General features: G+C 38.6%; 1 protein-coding gene across 2 annotated transcripts in view; it reads left to right on the top strand.

Annotated features, from left to right (window-relative positions):
• Window positions 1-16,174, top strand: part of thada (THADA armadillo repeat containing) — a 78,187-nt gene that overhangs the window by 32,689 nt on the left and 29,324 nt on the right. For both annotated transcript variants that reach the window (XM_088305374.1, XM_088305373.1), the window contains exons 29-31: window positions 8,744-8,912; window positions 13,454-13,557; window positions 15,882-15,964. In XM_088305374.1, the coding sequence (XP_088161500.1) occupies window positions 8,744-8,912; window positions 13,454-13,557; window positions 15,882-15,964 (356 nt within the window). The remainder of the gene's footprint in view (window positions 1-8,743; window positions 8,913-13,453; window positions 13,558-15,881; window positions 15,965-16,174) is intronic.

The following is a 16,174-nucleotide window of genomic DNA, read 5'->3' on the forward strand; positions in this document are numbered from 1 at the left end:
ACTTCCCCTTTAATTTTTATGAACTGTTGGTGGTTTCAAGGCATGTGTGTGTGCGGGTGTGTGTATGTATGTGTGCCTGCGTGCGCTCACACAATATCGCCTGTCAGTACAAGCTCAATGCTTTGTTTTCCTTCTATACGTCTGCCTGCCGTTGTATGAGTTGAAGTACCCTTGAGCAAATCTGATAATTGTGTGGGCTGACTGAGTCGCCAACTTAATGTTCCATCTTCAGCTCCTCCCTATTGTCATCACTATCAATGAGAATGTGGCTTGCAGGCAACTGGAATGCTGTGTCATATCAAGAGGGTCACACAGCTGCTCACTCAACCATGATAAACTTCTCAAACAAAGTTTTACTGCGCTGTACAGCCTTTCTAAGTATGGAAACATGCAATCATCAAGACATAACACATGTAGTCTAAACGTTGTACGTCAGATCTTTTATTTTCCTTTTGCTTGCACTGGTTCCTCTGCAAGTTATACACAAAGTTGTATTCCCATAAGATATCAGTTGTTTTTATTTAATCTATCTGGTGTAAACTTAAAAAAGGAACATGTAAATTGTTTTTGTTTTTCATTTTCACAAAAATACAGTCTAAGGCTTTGTTCACATGGACTCAAATATTAAGTCAGGGACATCCTCATCAGTCTCCAGTGGGCAGGAGTAAATGCATCTAGAATATAAAATGAGTCTATATTTGTTTCATGACAATTTTATTTCTTAATGTTTTATTGTGATGGCATTGCTTTGTTAATAGTATTCCTTGAACACGTTGGAAACACAAGGAAGAAAACAAACAATACACTTGTTTTCATTTTATTTTATTTTGCGTTTTATTTCCGTCTTGTTCGTTAGATCCGGAATAGCAAATGGCGTCAGATGCAAACCATTCATTAACAAGAGGAATGAGAGGGACTGGAATATTCTGAAAATTACATAGAAGAGCATCAAAAATTCATGATGCCAAACATACAGTCATAGTCAAAAAATTAAAATATACATGTATTCTAAAATCATCTTGGAAAGGCAGTGGAGGTAATTTCACGGTTTGGGTTTGCTTAGCATCTTGGATGGACTCACTAATCATCATTCATGATTTAGCAGATGCGGAGCAATGAAATGAACTACAGATACATTTTTTGTTTGACAATTTAAAGTGGAAATCAAGTACAAATGAACAAACAAACACAATCTTGGATATAAAATCTGCAATTATAGGATGAATGTCCTCCTACTAGTCTAATTTACTAATTTATATATTTGTCTGTATTATTGTTGTATTGCACTGGAGAGGGGAGCCCTCTAATCTCGTTGCACACTTGAGTACAATGACAATAAAGGGATTTCTATTCTTCTATTCTATTCTAAACTTGGGATGTGGATATCTTCAATGTAAGATGACAAAGTTGATATTTGGTGCAATACGATGCAGTACATTTTCAAATGGAAAGACTTGCATTGTGTTTGATTCAGTGGTTTTACGATTCGATTCAAAACGATACGACTGAAGCTTTTGTCATGTTTCATGTTTATTAAAACATTACAACATGTAAAAACTCTCCAAGCCCCAAATTATTCAAGTTAATTCAATTCAAAGAAACAACAATTTATCCACAACGTCAAACCGATTTATATCTGAAGTGCATCTCTCATTAAAGACGATTCAATATGTATCTCAATCGATGGAATCCAATATCATTCAGTTACGTAGCATTTTAAAAATGGAATGATTCAATTTGGTTTGGTCAAAACCGATTTTCTGTTTCAAAAACACAATATTCTGATTAATATTGTGTTTGAGGCAAATGACTTAAGCAGCAAAATTAAAAAAAAAAAAGGTTTTTAGCCCTCCCAGGGGGAGGACATTTTGTCACTTTCGGCTCACTGGCTTTCTGGAGCTGAGCCATGATTGGTCATCAGCTGAGCCCGAGCAACTGTGATGTCATTTTCAGTCGACAGCAAGTGGCAAAATGGCCGCTCCATGAGAAGGACAAAATTGTTTACTGCTTGACTCATATTCCACAAACACAATATTAATCAGAATGCCGTGTTTAGACTAGTGTGCCTGCATAGAATATACTCATGTTAAGATTTTTTGACTTCCCCTTTAAGCAGAATAATCCACTCGATTTTATCCATCTCACTGGGCTGCCATACAGAACAAAATGGCCGCTCCCTGGAATGGACTAAAAACGGCATGATTATTATTACTAATACAATATTATTCTCAATATCATGTATAGACTAGTGGGGGCACATTGATTTATCTTATTTTTTTCAAATGTTTATTGATTGATCTTATTTGGTTATTAAACCCAAAAGTTTTCAGTCTACAGGGGTTAAAAAGAAAATAATTTACTATTCCGATACCTTTGTAGAGGCGTTTCTATCCTTTTACCTCGTGCTAGGAAAATGCTGTTTATGTTTTGGAAATATCCGTGTATTTGTGGACATGGCCTTAGTTGAACGTTTTTGTTTTTAAAAGGTTTTGTTGTTTGTGCTGTCTAATGTCAGACTTAGTGATTAGATTGAGACTTGTTTTATCTGTACCGCACTCTGTTTACTGGGGAGTAAAGCTTTCAGGCGAATGGGAAACTGTGGTTCTAACCTTCATTTTTCACATTCCTGAGATGGAGAAGTCTGCAAATATTATTCAGACATGTTCATCTACTGCACCTGCAAATCAAACCTGACCTGGAAGTCAACCCCCCTTGTGCATTGAGCAATACAGGCACTAAATCATACCTCTACAAGTTGCTTTTTGATAGGTCATCCCAGGTCATCCTAAATACAATTCTTCAAATGGTTTTCATGAATTGAATAATCACGATTCTCCATTTCATTGAGCCTGTCTCCAAAAAAACAAACATCTTACATTCTGTATAAAGAAGTTGAATTAATAAAGCCCACCGGCCAACGATCCCTTATTAGCGTTTCAGCTATCCAGTGAAATCATCATTATAAAATAGAAGTAAATTGAAAAAATGTAAAAAAAACAAAACAAAAAACATTTAAATGCATCTTTTTTGGCCCTCATCCACATCCCACTATTTCTTACTAATTGTAGACTAGCAGGTCTGTAAGAATAGACAGGTAATCATGAGCCTTTCTAAAAAATAAATGACCTTTTCCAAAGTAACTTTTTGCTAAAGTTATCAAACGTATTCATATATTTATCTGTGTCATAGTTCTCCTTGCATTGACAGCTGGATCCTATCTTGCTGCTTGACTGTCAGAGAAGTTATGCGGTGAATGTATCCACCCAAATGAAGACCACATGTTGAAGATGTTAAAATTAGCATCCATCCCAACTTTATTGGCCCCGGTCCAAGTTGTCTGTACCGCCCTCCCATCCCCCAAACTGTCATCACCCGACACGTGAATAACTGTCACTACCTCCATTTGATCTTGAGCCTCCACTCACAGTATCTTTTTCCTTTTTATATTTTGCGTTCCATACTTACATGCGGAATGATAACATCCACATCAAGAAGAATAATATTCAGATTAATGCATTTCTCTTTCGAACTCATGGGCTCTCATTTTCCCAGTATTTGACAACTGGTAACAAAGTATCTTATCTCCAACACTATATTTCTCTCACTCATGTAATGGAAAAGCCTCAAAGTTTCATGTTTTATGATACCAGCCCAGATATCTCTCCTCCCTTCTTCCTTTTACTGTCTTCCCATCGCATTTCTCATCTTTATTCAGAGGGCTTAATAATGCCCATGCACTTTATCATTTCCAAAGGTAAAGCTTTCTTTATGTTTCTTTGTTCCTTATCACAGTCATGGTAATGAAATACTGGCTTGTGTCACAGTGACATATGATAAGTGTTTGAACTAAAATTGCAGTGAAACCTGGAAACCAAAATACCCTAAATGTCGAGCAATACAAAAGTTGAACCAATTCTTGCAGCTTGAACTTCCTGTCATGTCACACGGAACTTCTGCTAAATCGTGAGACTTCTGCCCATCTCTTGGGTTCGAACTGTTGGTTCCGTTTATCAATGTTAAAATCTGCTTTTATTTTGGTAGGTTCCTACTTCCCATGAACTTGATGAGACTGTCTCAGGCAAAGCTGGGATTTACTAACTTTTTGTGAACAAAGGTCCCATTTATTTGTGACATTTGACAAGGACTACTGAGTAAAGATACTTGTATGAGAATTAATAATCAACAATGTTCCTTAAAGGGGAAATCAACCCAAAAGTGTTCTTTCCAATATGTTCTATTCACCTCCACTAGTCTAAACACAGCATTCTGATTAATATCATGTTTGTGGAACATGAGTTAAGCTGCAAAATCCACATGAGTTTCACCATCTCTGGGGGCGGCCATTTTGTCACTTTCTCCCAACTGAAAATGACATCACAGTTGGCCAAGGCTCAGGTAACAACCAATTACAGCTCACCTATTTTCTGATTCGGATTTATTTTCTATTCACAGTGGTTAGTGCTATTTTGAGAGAGTCTCTGCTGGTTTATGATCGTCATTCTTTTTTGGATTTTCAACATTAGTTTGGTGCATTTGAGCATGGTAATGAGAAGACCTTGCCTCCGTTTCTGGAAGACCTACCAACTGATCTCTCTGATCTCTTACACGTTCACGTACGCCTGTTACTACTTCCGCCGTTGCCATGGGAAATGCAGCGGTCAGCTAGAGAAGCTAAAACTGGAATTGAAACGCACCTTGACCTCTGCTGGTTCCTAATCAGACAGATTTTCTCCGTTGTGGTGCGTCCTGGAAGGACTCGTGCCTGAAACCAAGAATTGATTTACATAGAGTGATCTGTACATATTTCATTGTAAACACTGAGGGAATTTTGTTCTTTTTTAGTTGTTTCTTTTTTTGGGAACGTAAGTAGAGGTTGTGAGGGTGTTTTTGTGCAATATTATCACTTTCAGGGATCTGCATTTTGCGTGAATGGCCAAATGGAGCCCTCTCATTTGAAATGAGTCACCACTCCACTTCCGAACTTGTGTTCATTCCCCAGTGACACACTTGGGTGCTTGAGCTTGTTTATCCAACAACACGCTGAAGTCGCTGTGCAGGAAACCATTTGACCAGTTTTCCTTCAAATGAAGCCCAGATGAGACTCACCCATGCCAGTCAACAGCCTTCAAACTGACCCCACTGGGCACAATTCTGTTGCTAAAATTACACAGTTACAAACTGTCATTTCCTTTCACAAGGGTTTCATTGGGACAAATTGCAAAAGATCATTATCATATATGCCTTATATGGCAAGGGGTTGGCAGCAAAATGAGGAACGGTCAAAGGTGTGCGTCTGTGTCTGGCTCTGCATGCAAGTAAATAGATGTTTCAAGCCATATACAGTAAAGCAATGTTTGTGTTTGAAATCGGTGTAATAATTTCAGCCTGGTATGTGTTTGTAAGCATGTGGATGTGTGCTTGTTGACTTCCAGCCACATATTGTTTATCAACTTGAATGTTATTATTTAATCCTCTAGCAGAATATGATTTGTTTGGGAATTTTGAAGATGTAACTGTGCTGCTATTCATAACTGCCATTAACTCTTGCCAAAGCCAGAAGAGTTAGCTTTTTCTTTTCATCTCTGATGATCTATGCATTCCTCTAAAAGATTTGTTGCCACTTCACATAGCTTTCAGATTTTAATGATTTTTGCTCAGCTAAACCAAGCCTTTTTTTGACAAGAATTTCAATACAATTGCAGACTATAGAAACAACCTAAGAAACATAAACACCCATTAAAGTATGCCCCCCCTTCAACATTTGCTCGTAATGCGGTAAGTTGACATACGTATTATCACAGAAGCAGTGTGTTTTGTCTTCTGCCAACATACAATACAAAATCTGAGACTGAAATACTGTCCTTAATTTTTTATGCATAAACAGCAAATTCATTGTAAACAGCCTAACTCTAGCTATCATAACAGTTACGCAATTTGGTAGACGAAGCCACTCCCATTCTAACTTGCTCTAACTCACAGGGGCCAATGACACAAGACAGTTTTTAACTTAAAACCAGACAAAACTGTTTTTTCTCCCTACAAAAGACATCCTTGTTTTCCATACATTCATTCCTGAACACAGTGCTGTTGTTCTGTTTGTGCTGCTCAAGCTAGTCAAACATGTGTCAAGTACAACCAAAACAAAACAGGAGCACTGAGGAGTGATTTAAAGATCTATTTGCATCTAATCTAAGAAAGAAAAAAATCTTGTTAAATGTAGTTGCGATACGTTTTGGTGTAGCTGTTAAGTGGAAAATATTCTGAATCTTAGCGAGCGCGTAGGTTTTATACGCTTGACATGTAAGTACCACGGCTTGTGATTGGCTGACAAGATTTGGTCTCTTCCGACCAATTCCGTATGTTGATGATGTTATTATGTTTTCAAGCACGTCTGACAGTACGGGGAGCTTCTCTAGCTCTGTGGCTACGGCTGGCTAGCTTGCGTAGAATAAGCCACAGTTCTGACTAGACTCTAAAAGATCACAAAACCAGGACGACTCGTCAACCGGAGGAGACCACTAATTAGGAATGGGTATCATTAGTATTTTTTATGATACTACAATACTGTTAACAGTACTTTTTATCAAACTGCTGCTTTAACTGTATTTTATTTGTACTTTTTTGGGAGATTAGAAAAAGAGTAAAACAAATTAGTTAATGTTCCTTTTTTTTTTTTAATATAAGAACCTTTTTTTCAACTGCAACAGCACTGTAAACTGTCCATCCATCCATCCATCCATTTTCTTCTCTGATGTTCAGGTCGTGGGGCTTGTGGATTTAGCAGGGAAGCCCCGACTTTCCACTCTCCAACCACTTCATCCAGGTCTTCTCTGTGTATTTCAAGGCTTTCCCAGGCCAGCATGTAGATTTAAAGTACTCTCTCCAGCGTGTGCAGATTCCCCTCCCGGTGGCATGGGGAGGCATCCAGGAGGCATCCTAACCAGATGTCCAAGCCACCTCCTCTAGCTCCTCTCGATGTGGTGGAGCAGTGGTTCTACTATGTGCCCCTCCCTGTTGACCAAGCTTTTCACACTAGCTCTAAAGGCCTCTACGCACCAATCTCACGTCGGCTGTCGTGGCCAACTGTCGCATCGGCCTAGAAGTCAGCACGTCAGACCGGAAAATGAGTGAAGAACACATCGCAAAAGCCGACAGAGACGCCGACTACCCCTCCATGCCATCGGCGGCAATAGTCAATGCATACCCTTTGGTGGTGATGTCAAATAAGGCTGTTTTTTTGTGTTTTTTTGTGAATGAAAGTGAAAACTTTATCTTTTAACAAAACCCATAGAGAGGCCCATCTTCAGCACCAGCATTTTTGAGGCAGCCAAAATGAGCTCTAGCCGTAAGGTGGTTAGTGCCTGTTGTGGCAGCAGTATCCCAACCTGTTGGTGTACACTGACAGAAACAGATGCCATCAAGCTGAAAATGGAGTCCTATTGGACCTTTTAAGACCTGTGGGACGGCTGCTGATTGGTACTGGGCAGGCCAAGCAAATCAAAGCTTTGGCGGTTGTTGAGGTAAAAACTCATTTGGAGGAGGAGTTTAGTGAGGCCATGGAAAAAGACTTCAGGATGACTTTGAGGTAACTTTGATACTCCATCCGGTGACTCTGGAGGGGTGAAGTAGGGCACCTTAAACACCTTTCACAATGTGTATAGTGGAAATGGAGTACTGCTGACCTTGACTTGGCATGTTGTGCAGCTGTGGGTAGAATATTTCCAAGTACTCCACAATTCCACATGGACAAGTCTTCCTTTGAAGAAGAATAAGCAAAGTCTGGAGAGGGAAGTCCACTCTTTTCGGATTGAGGACCATGGTCAGGAATTTGGAGTTGCTGATTCTCATCCCAACTGCTTCACACCAGTGGAAGCTGGAAATCACGGCTTCATGAGCAACAGCAACAAAATCACATCAAGCAGAACGCAGAAATTCACCAAACCGGACACCATCAATGCCTCGGCCACACCTAAAAATTCTGTCCATAAATATTACGACCACAATCAGTCCTCAAGGATGGATCTTCACCCAACAAGTGATATGTGGACTTAATCCATCAGCTGCCAGTGCCAGGCACAACCATGTTAATTAGTTTGGACACACTGACCAAACTAATAGTCTTGAACATGTGCATTTATGTCAGCATTTTTTCACTATTGGAGGAAATATTATCAGAATATAAACATATCATTATATAATTAACAGTCGAGGTGACTTGTCTCATTATCTCAGTAGCATACTGAAAATAAATTAACATACGGGTGAGAGGAAAGCATGGAAGGGATTCTTTGGCCAAAAATATTTTCCAGACTGCTTAAGTAATTATTTGATTAAGGGATCTCAGCTTTTTGATTCCTCGGGGTGTGATGAAAAAGGTGGTGCGAAATACAGAAAGTAAAGACGCAAATACATTTGCAATTACGTTACATGTGCATAGAACAAGCTAAATGTCCTAACAGCTGACCCGATACATTTTCTGTTATCAGAACTGAATAACAGACCAACAGAGAAGCAAGTAAAAACATAAGATCCTTTGAGTGGTTAATGCTTGGCTAAGATAACAGACATTTATCTTGGGAATAAATAAAACTGAATAATTGCAATAACACCGTGTGAAGCAAACGCAGAATATTACGTAACACAAAAAGATGTATAAAGTCTCCATAGCAGTGTTTATACTCATGTTCAGACAATTTAGTTATCATGACTTTTATGTTTCTGTGTGTGATTGTTTGTCATGCAGATGTGGCCGTTCAGCTGTATACCGGACGAGGGAGATGGCAGCTCGAGCCCTTGTTCCTTTTGTACTCGTCACCCAGGTGCCGTTAACTGTACACTCTTTGCTTCAAGAGCTTCCTCAAGATCCAGGACCTCAAATACAACACAACTGTATTCATGGGACTCTGCTGCAGGTATGCTTAGACACACAAATGGGCTATGATGCATTTTAGATAAATTATTATTTTGATATTCTTTGAACTTTTGAATGCAAACGATCAACTACAAAATGTTACAGTTGTTTTTATTTTTTTGTTTTTACAGAAGCATAGTTGTGATCATAAGTTTATATACCCTGGCAGAATGTGTAAGATATGTACCATTATTAAAAAGAAGAAAAAAAAACACAGGTTATTAGGCTCGGGCATAAACATTTATTTTTAGTGGGCTTTAATTTAAACTATAGGGCATTTCAGAATCATTAAAAAAATACAGCCCTGCAGAATATACAGCAGGCCACCTGATTCATATGTTGCCTGATTTTTTTTTAAACAAATTTCAGTATTTTTTAAATCTTTTAAATTTTGTTAAATTCCCTTTTTTTTTTTATTTAATTAATTTTTTTAATTGCCGCCAATCCCAAAAAGACAACAACAAAACAAAAAAACTCAGATTGATTCTCAAGACATTTAGGAGAACATATTATATATATATGGCACTATATATATATATATATATATATATATATATATATATATAGTGCCAGCGCCAATCAGCTGTCTCTGAGCAGTAGGTATTATTAGTTTCAGCCCTTGTATTTTTGCCTAAAAAAAAAAACATGTATATGTGTCTATAGATACTACATGCATACACCATACAGACATTACATACATGTACCCCTTAATTGTGTGTATGTTTTTTTTAGGCTAAAATACATAGAACAGTAAGCTTATTTATATAGATTTTCCCTGCTTTATTGGTTTGTTTTTTTGCCTAATTAGCTACAGCCAAACATTTCCCAACATTTTTTTAGGTTTTATGTGAATGCCGATTTATATGCCTTAGTCAGTACATATGTTTTTCTGGACCAAGCCATGAATTGACGTACAATTATTTGCTTGAGCACAAGTTCGTTTGTGTGCGCATGTCCATGCATGCTCACTGCATCATGTGGTCAGTCTGTGGTTGCGGCAGTCGGAGGGACCGCAGGGCAGGCTGATAACAGAGTCTGAATGAAGCTCACATCCACCACCACTATTTTTACCAGGCCAAAATACGGATTAAGGTTCTGTGCAACACAGATTCACACACTTACAAATACGGTATTAAACTTACTGGAGGAAATAGTCCAACATGTTTTAATTCTTTTTTTTTTTTTTTAAATGCGTATCTACGTACACTATACATTAATGAACAATATCTTCTATTTATGAAACATGCCCATAACAAATATATTAGTTTTATTAGATTACCTCATTTGCAACAACTATTTTTCTCGTCTTTTGGAGCCTCAGTTTGCTGCACATTTTACAATTTTGCTTTTTACATTTTAATGGACCTCAGATGTCTTTTTTTTCTGATCAAACGAACACAATTGGCAAGACATTGACATTGGTGCGTGCTGGAGTGATTGCACTAATCTCTTGGTATCCTTTCTTTCTCATCCCTTTGGTAGCAGTTATATTCATTACTTTGTTTTTAAGGAGGAACAAGGATCTTGCATTTTCTATAAATGTTTTACTTTCTCCTTTCTAGTCTGGATTGAGCCGGTTATAACTCCCATGCCCTGCATGGGACTTTCCAGCCCAGTCAATAAGTTTAACCGGCATGTTTGATGCTGATCAACGCATGACTTCTTGTGACACTGCTTCTAATGAGTTGCAATACTTTTAAGAGATGTAAACAAAGAATTACTAATGGCCATTAATATGCGTCAAAAATAGCAATGTTGACAGATGTCAGCAGGTGATTAAAACAATTTAACTAGCTGACCGGTCACTACTTTCTTACTTCTGCAAAGGGTGGTCACCATTCTTGTTCACTTGTTCTGGGAAAAAAAACGTGGTTTAATTGACTTGAACTTGACAAAAATGTAGTATTTTATGGTCTTTCCTATTTTTATGTTTTTAATTTGTTGTTTTAGCTGTCTTTGTTTTTATGTCTGATTATCACTCCATTGCATTGTTCAATTGTCAGATAAAGTGAAACGCTGATCCACCAGAGATATTTCACGGGACATAAATGCATGTTCACGCCGGACAAGCCGGGAGTACGTTCCATATTCTAAAAAGTAAAAAGTCAAATTGGAGGTTGTACTCATTTCTGTTAGCACTGATGCACATCTCACACAATCCTGCCATTGCAAACTACCCCTTCATCCCTCTTTGAAAACGTTTTTAATCTGCTTTTATGTTCCACTCTATAGCATGTCGAGCCTGCAACATACGTCATCAGCATGTACACGTGAGCTCTCAGCGTGTTGAAAACATGTTTGTTTTGTGCCTTTTGGTTAGTGAAAGGGTTGTTTTTTGCTGCGTGTAAACCATTTATGTACCAGACCATGGCTGAATTAGGTGTGGTGGATCAATGATTTGTGCTTCATATTATTCACTTCTGCAGCCTCGCGGCAATTGTCTGCTATTGACTTCTCTGAAGATAGATAAAGGCATTAAGTCTTTGAATAGTAAATTTAATCCAACTTTAACTATATAGGAAATTGCATTGTAACACGTTACTAGTTACTCATAAAGGCAGCCATTATTGAGTAACATGTTACCGGTATCATTATTAGGATGAATTGGTGAAATACAGTGGCTATAAGAATCTCCACATCCCCTTTTCAAATACCAAATTTTTGCAGTGTGACCTAGACAAATAATTTCTAAACCTTTTCCAATGTTAATGTGACCTATAACATGACAATTTAATTGAAGAAAAAAAAAACATTTTCCAGAGGGGAATTAAAAATAACCGACTGCGATAATGGGTTTATGTTGGGTTGCATACCCTCTATCTTCGGATGCTGCTGTGTTCATTATTAACCAATCACACTCAAACTAATGTTAAATGGGAATCTTCACACACATGCTTGGAACACCCCTTAAAGTTGAACTATTCCAGGTTTTTTGATATATCAGTATGTTGCTCAAGGATACTTTGACATGGTCACAAGGGCTGGAGATCAAATCCACAACCTTTGGGTTGGGAGATAACCGCTCTCCCACTGAGCCATGCCCCCCCCCCCACCCCAGGAGCACATTTTCAACATTGAAAAGCATTTGAATGGTTCCATATTTGGTTTGGGATTCCGTTTGACACTGGCTCCTTGTAATGGAAAAGCCCTTTATAAAATGACAAGAAAGAGGGTCCAACGACTCTGCAGGCTGTTTTTGTGAGCCAGTGGGTGTTGCCTTGGTGTGGAGACTGCAGGAGAACAGAAAGGGTAGGCCAGGCTCTGTGCTACGTGGTCAGCCTGGTTTTTCCCCACGTTGCCTTCCCTGCATAGTGTAATGAATGGCTTCCTATTTGTCTGTGGCCATGGCCCAGACCTAAAGAGTATACTTACCAAGGCCCAGAATACACACCCCAGCCAGTCAGCCACCCAGCCAGTCAGCTAGTTAGCCACTGTTTTGGCCTTTGAACAATCCCAACCACGAGGGCATCACACACTGTCACGTAACTTGAGCATTCTATTTTATGTATCAAATGTATTCACACATTCTAGGACAAAATGGCTCAGGTCCACAATAACCGTGATAAACGAGGGATTACTGAAATTCATTTATTATACTGGTTGACAGCAACTTTTTAATCAGAGATGCCTTTGTCCGCCAATTTCAAAAATGTCTTCTTTTTTATAGCACATCAGGTTTTCGTTTAGATTTGTTTCTTTTTAAGATTGACCTAAAAAAGCTTGTGCAATATGTATACTATACTATGTCTTTGCAAACAAATTCAACCTGTTGTTGTGCCTAACCATAAATTCAGAGATATTTTGGTAATATGTTGCTATATTTCTTATTTTATCATTATTATCCACCCATATATCCATCATCTGAGCCACTTATCCGCACAAGAGTCGCTGGAATGCTGCAGCCTATCCCAGCTGTCTATGAGCAGTAGGCAGGGTACATCCTGAACCGGTTGCCAGCCAATCGCAGGGCACGCAAAGACTTTTTAGAGTATTCCATTAACCTACCATGCTTGTTTTTGGATTGTGGATGGAAACCAGAGTATCCAGCGAAAGACCATGCAGGCACGGGGAGAGCATACAAACTCCACACAGGAAAGCACTCGGAGCCTGACTCGAATCGCACCTCTGAACTGTGAGGCGTTGACCACTAGAAAAGTATACTTGCATCTCTGATTAAAAATAATGTAGTTAACATTAATTGACCGGTATTATTATTAATTAACAATGAGCCGATACTAGTTCTTATCAGCATTTGTGCTGCTATGTACTGCAACACTTTGTTCATAATATAGTTTGTTTTTCTACACTAATCATTATTGTTGTGAACTACAATATTGCAATTCTGTGTTTTATAGTTCAGTTGTTTTTGCGTCATATGTATGCATGGCAAAATTTGTCGTGCATTTAACCAATCACACTCACGTGGTAAGCACACACCTTAAATATGTACGCTCACCCCAAGATAACTAAATTAAGAAATAAGTAAACCATGACTGTCATTTAATGATGTATGTTAATATATGCCATTGAATGTTTTTGCAGGTACTGTTTCTGCTTCGGTCTTACCAGAGTGAGTCACACAGACCACTGCCAGCAGGAAATGGAATCGGCGAAGCTGTCCGTCAGCGCATGTGGCTCGCCTCTCGGTAATTTTAGACACATGCACATACAGATAAGCATCCTTGAGTCCCTCCCAGTTCCCCTAGCAAAAGAATAGTTCCTTGTCCCTCCAGTCTTCCCCTCCCTGACTACGTCCGCTTCATGTCCTGCCGTGGCTTCAATTTCAAAGAGACTGCTTTCTGTCCTAACTGGACACCCTCATCCTATCCTCTACCTCTGGAGCTCTTACCGAAAATTAAGGTCTTGAGATGGAGCACAGATTACTGCCCGGCTGTAATGCCTCCCCCCCTCTTTTTATTTTGTAGCTGGGGTCAGTCCAGGGTCTCTGTACTCATCTGATCAGCAGAGAACACAGGGTCACTGGGTTAGCAACTGTAGCCCTGCTAGCTTCGCATGGTTACACTGATGAGTCTTAATTAGGATGACAAAGTGAATTCTTGCTGGCCAAAGAAGTTTCTTTTTATTTGTTCAGCCAGAACCACTAAACCACGAATTTTAACGCACACAAAAAAAATAAAAAATATTTATTTTGCTGTTGCCAGGATTGTGTTGATGGTACATCTGATTTGTTCATTTTTGCTGCAACTGCTTGGGCAGATAGCAAATTCATATCAGATGTTATTCACATTTAGAGTCCTCATCCTGGAACTTCAATTCGAGGATTTCAAATTCCATGTATTTTTTTGCACCCTCTTTATTCTGCGGCGACCGATATCCAAATTGGGCCACATGGGAGCTAAAAAGATAAGAATTGGTCTCTTGATCCATGTCGTGTAAATTCAGCCCTAGATTTTGTGATGACTACAGTCATTGATGCCGACATTCAAATTTTTTCGCTTGAATTGTCCTTAAAATCCCTTCTGAACCTTTTTTTGCAAGGATACTCCACGAACACCCGCATTCGTTCTATGCTCCCATCACGATTATAGTGTCTGCGTATGTGTACATGCATGTGTGTTTAATATCTTCTTGATGAAAGGATGATGTTGAGCTCACACAGCCTCCCTTGTTCTCACACAATTGCAGGCTTTCATGGCCCCATGCGCATCGTCTTAATTGAGGCTGCACATAAACTGAACATACACTGCCCACACAAGTTGTTAAAACTAAACTCTGATATGAGGCAGCTGTAATATTTTTTTATTACGTGTCACTCCGGTCCTGCTCGATGGAGTGCATTTTATTTTTTTTTACTCAAATATGAGGTTGGTTAGCTCGGGCATGTGACTAGCAAGCTACAATTAGCCTAGGACACATGAACAGCAGCACCAGCAATGCTTTGCTTACTTTTTATTTTAGCTCTTATTTGCATTTAAGGAGATGTGTTGCATGTATGTTTTGCTCAACGTAGGTGATCATAGGATTTCACTATGCCAGATCCCCACCCTCTTTTGTTTTTTTGAGCCAAAGTGAACTTCTTGGGAGACAACCAAGGCAGACACCAGTGTTGCGAATAAATCATTAAAAAGCGAAACGCAAATCTTCCAAACTCCATGTTGACAAGCCACATAGCTTCCTATGGACCAATGAGACAAAACTTGAATTTTTTTGGCAAGGCACAATAGCTCCATGTTCCCTGATGTAGAAAATCACACATACCATTGCTACGATGTCTTGAGTCTGAGCAAGGTCAAATCAAATCTCAAAACAATCAAGGTATTCTTGAGAGAAATGTGCTGCCAGGTGTCAGAGAGCCAATGGCTAAGAGCAAAATATTACACTATTTTATTAGGCTTGATCTAAAGCCTATTGAACATCTGTGGAAGGAGCTGAAATGTGCCATCTGAAGAAAGCATCCTTCAAAACCTTTGACAGCTGGAGCAGTTCCCTCATGAAGAAAGGGCCAGAATACCTGCTGATTGGTGCATACACTACGTCTCATTGAAGGTTAAAAAAAAAAAAAAAATCATTGGATGGCAGTGATCGCCTCCAAAGGTTGTGCAACAAAACTTATAAAAGTGATGTAAGGAAACCATCATTTTGTCCAGGACGATTTCATGACTTTTTCTTTTTAAATAATTCTCCTGAATCATAATTAAAAAGCAGTGTCTGATATTCAATGATTCATTCGAAAAACATTTTCAATTATCATTTATCATTACTTTTGTCGGATTTAAGATACTGTATTTCTTTGGCTACTGTGGGTTTTTCTTTCATTAACATAAAGGCGCCAAGAAATTTGTCCAGGCGTGTCGTTTATCCATAATGTTAAATTTAGCTTAATTCAAAGGAATACCTAATCTAAAAATGTGTTTTAATCATATTGTATCATATTCACAGTTGTCATACCAGTTGCAAGGATGAAATGAAAAATAATAGCCAATTTCTCTTTTTCCTCATCTCATTTAAGAGAGAATATCTGTGTGGTCACCAGAGGAGCCTTTCTGGATGTGTTGGTCAGTCTATGTGGGACAAAGATTAGACTTCTGTGTGGTGAGTAAATCTGGATCGAATAAATAGAAATAAAGAGAGAGGGTTAAATAAAATCAATTCAAGTGTTTATTTTAGTTTTCTTTAGCACAGTGCATTTCCCTAATTTGTGTGTTTTCGGTCCATTCTACATTAACAAAATAATGGATTAGTGCCCAAGAAAACTGAAATATGTTCACAAGTATTGCTTTTACTACTGTTAGGCAGTTTCAG

Source organism: Idiotropiscis lumnitzeri, chromosome 9 (assembly GCF_059441095.1).
Source record: "Idiotropiscis lumnitzeri isolate Australia: NSW breed Sydney's pygmy pipehorse chromosome 9, RoL_Ilum_1.0, whole genome shotgun sequence".
Classification (NCBI taxonomy): Eukaryota; Metazoa; Chordata; class Actinopteri; order Syngnathiformes; family Syngnathidae; genus Idiotropiscis; species Idiotropiscis lumnitzeri.